A 5,812-nucleotide genomic window follows, 5' to 3' on the forward strand; every position below is an offset into this window, starting at 1 on the left:
AAGGTCAAGTTCATCTTCTTTGCCTCCTTTAAAAAGTTCTTCGATGCAAGACTCCAGCTTTCCCTGAAGTCGGAACCGCGGCCGCTGAGTCTCAATAAAGCCCCCTGTGCGCTTTGAGGCGCTGGGGCCCGTCTCAGGGACCCGGTTGTGGGGGCCCCCAGGCCTTCCCCGGCCTCTCACCAGCTCCCACCGACCCCTCCAAGGTGGACGTGGGAACCACCTTTGCTCCTGGCCCTCCTGCCCCCGCCCCCCTCCATTCCNCAGAATTGCCCAGAAGCGTCCGCAGGCCTCCCTCGCCCTTCCGGGGAGGCCCTCTTTGCCCAGCGCCAGATCCAGCCACGATTCGGCCTGACAGCCCAGCGGACCTTCCCGGGCTGACCTTCCCGAGGCGCCTCCAGCGTAGGTGTGCCGTCACTACGATTTTATTTACTTCGCCAGGGAATCGGTGAGAGCCGGCGGCACTGCTGGGAGGCCACGGCGACCAGGGGTCACGGTGACCAGCCCAGGCCTGGGGCAGGGCCTGCCTGGCAGGTGACTGTATTTACAAAACAAGACAAAACAAAACACAGAGAAAGAAGCGCTTGCAATGGTTATCTGTTGAAAAGGACGGACATTTCATTAAGTTTTCCCTTCAACAGCAGACCCCGCCAGCCAACGAGATGCTGGAGAGAAGACTCCGGGTGGGCCGATCCCTCGTCGCGTCTGAAATGTTATCTCCCCGCCTAGAAAGTCAGCGCCATGTGTCTGGAGGGCCAGATGCCCGCGGGCTGCGCGTACCTCTGCCCCGCTCCCTGGAGGCCGGGGGATGGCCGTCCCCTGGTCCCACAGCTCTGACCTGGGAGACCAGAGTCCCAGCACGGGGCGGGGCGGGGGTTCCCGGGGTGCGGGTGAGACCTCGTGTCCAGCACACATCCCTGCCAGAGCCTTGCACGTCCACGCAGACAGGCATCTTGCAGGGCTGCTGAGGCTACGGGTCCTGCTGACTGTTCTTGGTGGCAGGAGTGGGGGCGCATGGGGTGTTTTACAGAAGAGGCACAGAAAGGTTTCCCACCGGCTGGGCACACACACAGCAAGGTGGGGATGTGAGAGGGAACAGGTTCACGGACTCCCGAAGCAGGGAGAGCTGTGGAGCGGGGATGTGCTATGGCTCTCAGGCGAGGCTGCTGAAGGCCAGGGTCAGCGGTCTCTTCCCTGAGTGGCGGGTGAGGGCCCCTGGGGCTTGGCAGATCACCCTTAGGACAGCTTTTACACGGAGGGGCCCCACGGCCAGCGGTGAGGCAGGTTGGGTGGGTACCATCATTCCCATTCTACAGATGGGGAAACTGAGGCTCAGAGAGGCAACACTGCTCAACCCCTATGGGGAGCCCTGGCCTCAGGCTTCACAACTTTGGAGGAAATGAGCTGGCAATTCCCTTTGAGCCAGGAACGTCCAGACACAATGTTTTCACTCCAAGGGATACCTGGCTTAGACACACAGGGCTGATCGGACCCTGGGCTGTGTGGCTCCCTCAAGGCTCTGGGGATGTGGCAAGTCCAGCTTGAGGGGCCCCTCCCTGGGCCGTAGGCCACCTCCCCTTGCCCAGTCCACACCCCTGCATGAGTGTGGGTCTTCCTGGGGGAATGCCTTTCCCTTCCTCCCATTCAGGGCACGCAGACTGGAATAGGTTTCCTTCTCTCTGCCGGGTGAACCCAGGGGTCCCTGGCACCCTCCAGCCTCCCTATGGGGGAGGGGAGGCCAGATGCAGGGGTGAGGCTGTGCCATGAGCAGACTCCCATCACCCTGAGGACAGTCACACTCCAAGCGACTTCTCCCAAACAAGGAAGGGCTAGGAGAGCTAAGAGGGACCTCACAGAAACCGAGGGGGAAACCACAGAGCACCCCATCCCCCGCCCCCTGCCAGCCGCGGCCACTTAGCCTGGGAGAAGTGCCCGTTTCGGGACCAGAAGCTTCATCCCGTCTGGCTGCTCACTGCACACGGGGCTTTGAGAGATCAAAGGGACACACGCTTGGGGTCCTGGATTTGGAAACCTCCACACTGCCTGACATGCGGCCGATCAGGACCAGGTGCTGCTGCTGATGGCACCCAGACGGAGGCTGCCGAGGGAGCCGGGCCGCCCTTTCTGGATCGCAGAGCCCCCTCCCCCGAGGAGGTGGTCTGGGCCCCCACCCTGTCCCTCCCACACTGGGACGCCAATTCCCATAACCTGTGAGTCCAGTCTTCCCGGCTGGGACTTGGGTTGGAGCCTTCTGGAACAGAACACTGTTCTCTGCACTTAACCAGGCTCCAATCGCACCAGCCTGCACCCCCCCAACCCGCTCCGGGGCCCGGCATCCCCCTGTCTTCCCAGGCCCTGTCTTCCCCTCTCCCCCGGGAGAGCCACCCTCCCCGGGGCCGGCGAGCCCCGGCTTTGCCCGTCAGTGCCTTCCATGCCAGCACATGCGCATCAAAGGCTCCGTCTCTTCCCAGGGGCCCCGACAGCGTGTGGCGTCAGCACAGGCATCAGCGGTGGGGAAATTAAGTATGCGCACACACGCACACCAGCCAATAACATTAAGTGTCATTTAAAAAAATGGGTTAAATAAGCAGCATCACGGAGGACGGCCGTGCCGGGCTGATTATCCCATATTTGCACGAATCGGAGGTGGGAAGGCTAGAAGTCTAATGACGGAATTATCAACCTAATGCCTTTTGCTGGCTGGGAATAATCCCGGGGCAACAGCTGCCGCAGGGTTTTTGGCTGGTTTCCTCTAATTGCATCCAGATTAAGGGAGCCCTGCAAGGCGGGCCTTCCCCACCTTCCAGAAAGCCTTTCCTCCACACGTCCAGGTCTCCCGCTTCCGAGACTCTGGCTGCTCTGAGAGGCGAAGGTCTCACTGGGGGCCTGCTCGGCGTACAGGGGTGTGAGGCGGGGGCGGTGTGAGGGGTGAGGGTGGGCGGCACTTGTAAGGGGTCGTGGGAGCTGTCGGAGCGGGGAGATTCGGCAGGACTGTTTGCACCCAGGACCCTCCAAAGTGAAGGGATCACCTGGCACCCCCTCCCCACCCCCACATACACAGCAGCCCAAAGGCACAAAGTATCTCAGTAAAATGCACAGATGCTACTTCGCTAGACAGGTGAGCCCAGGAGCACCCTCTGTCCCCTCGGGCACCTCCTGCCTTTACAGGGGAAGCCATGCCCCTGATGGGAGGGCTCCCACACAGGGTTATTTGGACCAAGACTTCCTGGAGGCGGTGGCAGACTGTCCGGTTTCTCACCCTCTGAATTCCCAGCCCCTTGCTGTCCCTGCGTGGCTCCTCTTACTAAAGGGGAGGGTCCGGCTGTGTGACTTGCTCTGGCAACGGGATGACAGCAGGTGTGGCCTCCCCCAAGGTTTGGGAAGGTGCCCGTGCACTTCTGCTTCTGCACTTTTGCCCTGACCGGGGCTAGCTCGCAGGGGGCGGTGGGGGATGTGAGAGACACGGCGCAGTGCCAGGCGTGACCTGTCCACACGTGAGCACCCCACCGGGATGTAACCTCCCCAAGCACACCCAGCCAAGACCAGAAGTGCCCAGCCTAAACCGCAGACCCTCAGGCTGTGTGTGAGACTGCCGGGGTTGGGGCTCATTTGTTACACAGCACCGCTGCAGCAATGGATAACTGATAACACCAGTTCATGTGGATGTGGTTTCTACGGCAGAACCGGTACGGCGCCTGCTTAGCTGAAGCTTTTTTCAAAGCAGACTGGGGGCCAACACAGAAAGGCAACTCCCTCTTCCCAGAGGCCCACCCCCACCCAGCCTGCACCCTGCTGCTGGGCTGAAATAGCCAGCACCCCAGGATCTGGGGACTGTGGGGGCTCCAGGAGAGTCTCCCCAGAAGGCTCTGGGGACAACAGCACTGGGAACTCGGAGATGCCAGTCTTGGCCACCTTGCCTGCGGGAGGCTCTGGGCTCATGGGGGACTGAGAAGCTTCAAGGGAGGGGGCCGGTAACTTCCTTTCCTGTGGATACATGTCTTTTTCACGTGGCACCAGCAGCGGAGTTTGCTCCCCAGGGAGAAGGCCGAGAGCGGGAGGAAGCCTCAGTGTCTCCACGATGACCCCTTCAAGGATGTGCAGGAGGATTCGGGGACAGATTCACACCTCCACGACTCCAACGGCTCAAGAGGCAGCCTTCCCGTGCAAAAGGCCGGATGCTTTTTGGCTGGCTGGGGACTCTCCCACACCCTCCCCTGTCCACCGCTAGGTCCCGGAAGGGGCAACTGTGTCCTGAGTGCCGGCTACATTGCTGCGGTCACTGCTGCCCCCAACCACCCGCGAAGCTTACAGGAGGCCCACGTTCACGCTGTGCAGGGCCTGTGGGGACGCGGGAGCCTTTCTAGTTCTTTCCGGTGCCTTTGTCTTGGATGGTCATTTAACGCACTACCACTTCCTTCAGAGACTGTCGATCCTGCCTGCACACATGGCCCCCGGCTGGTCGCTGTGTTTGGTGACGGGGACCTTCAACAATGTCAAAGATGCTCCCGTAGAGCCCCCTCCACCACGGGAGGGGAGTCCAACACCTCGAGGCTCGGGCTGATACCAGGAGCATAAAACGTCTAAACAGACACTGAAAAGCCCCCAGCTTCTCAGACCCTCCACTGTGCCTACCCCTCTCTATCCTGAAACCACCGGGTTTTGTTTTGTTTTGTTTTGTTTTGTTTGTAGACATCTTCATAGTAGCTCTGAAGCTGTGGAAAGTGAGACTGGCCCGCTCGGAAAATGGGGCCTGATGACGACGTGTGTCCAGCTTGCAGAGGTGTCTCAGGGCTGGACGGGACCCCATTCTGTTCTGCGTTCCCTGTGCTGCTGGGGGAGCGGGCCTTCTGGTCCTTTCTCACCGCCTGGCGCTGCCGGGGTCACCGCTGGAGCTGGGGGAGCCCCCGAGGCGGGCATCGGCAGCTGACAGCGTCCATTCTGGCTCCACCGCTTCCGGAGCTGACTCCTCTCTGGGCAGCTGGCGGGTCGTAACTTCTGTCACTCCGGGGCTCTACTTACGTCGCGAATACGAAAAGGTTCTCTTCCTGTTGCCGCAAGTCTCTTTTTCCTTATTTGTCTACCGTCCCCTCCATGCCCATCCCTGCCCCTCCCGCATGCCCGGGGCCTCGGCGGCGCGCAGGGAGCACGAGCTATCTGCGGAAACCGAAGCCTTCCCGAGGCACCTTGGCGCCCTTCTTGCCTTCTCTGGGGGGCCGGGGCGAAGGGGTCTCCGCCGTGCCCCCGTAGGGGCAGCTCTCCCAGCCGGGGTGGTGGCCGGTGCACTCCACCGCGGGTATGTAGCCGCTGTCCCACATGCCGCTGCCGCACGTCCTACACAGGTCGTGGAGGCTGCAGGGGATGCGGGCCAGCAGGCGGAACTGGTGCAGCAGACTCCGCGCCTGCGGAGAGAGGGCACGCAGTGGGCGGGGCGGCAGCCTGGGCAACGGAGGCTCTGGGGGGCCCTGGTCTGAAGGGGCGGCAGGAGCGGGGCAGGGCGACCCCTGTGGCTCAGCGCCCGACCGTGGGGCCCCGGAGCCCCGTCCGCCCCGCGCTCCCCAGGGCAGCCTCTGCAGGGCCTGTTCCCGCTGCGGTGGGCAGCGCTGACCCAGGTCCCCCTCGCTGCCCCCGAGGGCCGCTGCAGGGGCCTGGGAACGGGGGTGGCAAAGCTCTCCGTCTCCCGCTTCGTTCCGGCCCCTCCCAAAGCCCCTCTCTGCCTTCCTGGCTCTGGGCCAGGAGTCCGTGAGTGAGGGGCCCCCGGTACTGTGTTCAGTGCACGCGGCGGGGGGCAGGCTCCAGGGCCCGGGCCTGAGGCTGG

General features: G+C 62.5%; 1 protein-coding gene across 2 annotated transcripts in view; it reads right to left on the reverse strand.

Moving 5' to 3' along the window:
- Nucleotides 1-568: 568 nt before the first annotated feature.
- TBC1D16 (TBC1 domain family member 16) overlaps nt 569-5,812 on the reverse strand; it is a 62,846-nt gene continuing 57,602 nt past the window's right edge. For both annotated transcript variants that reach the window (XM_077755206.1, XM_077755198.1), the window contains exon 11: nt 569-5,396. In XM_077755206.1, the coding sequence (XP_077611332.1) occupies nt 5,148-5,396 (249 nt within the window). In that variant the 3' untranslated portion in view covers nt 569-5,147. The remainder of the gene's footprint in view (nt 5,397-5,812) is intronic.

The sequence above is a fragment of the Crocuta crocuta genome, unplaced genomic scaffold (genome assembly GCF_008692635.1).
Source record: "Crocuta crocuta isolate KB4526 unplaced genomic scaffold, BGI_CrCroc_1.0 scaffold50, whole genome shotgun sequence".
NCBI lineage: Eukaryota > Metazoa > Chordata > Mammalia > Carnivora > Hyaenidae > Crocuta > Crocuta crocuta.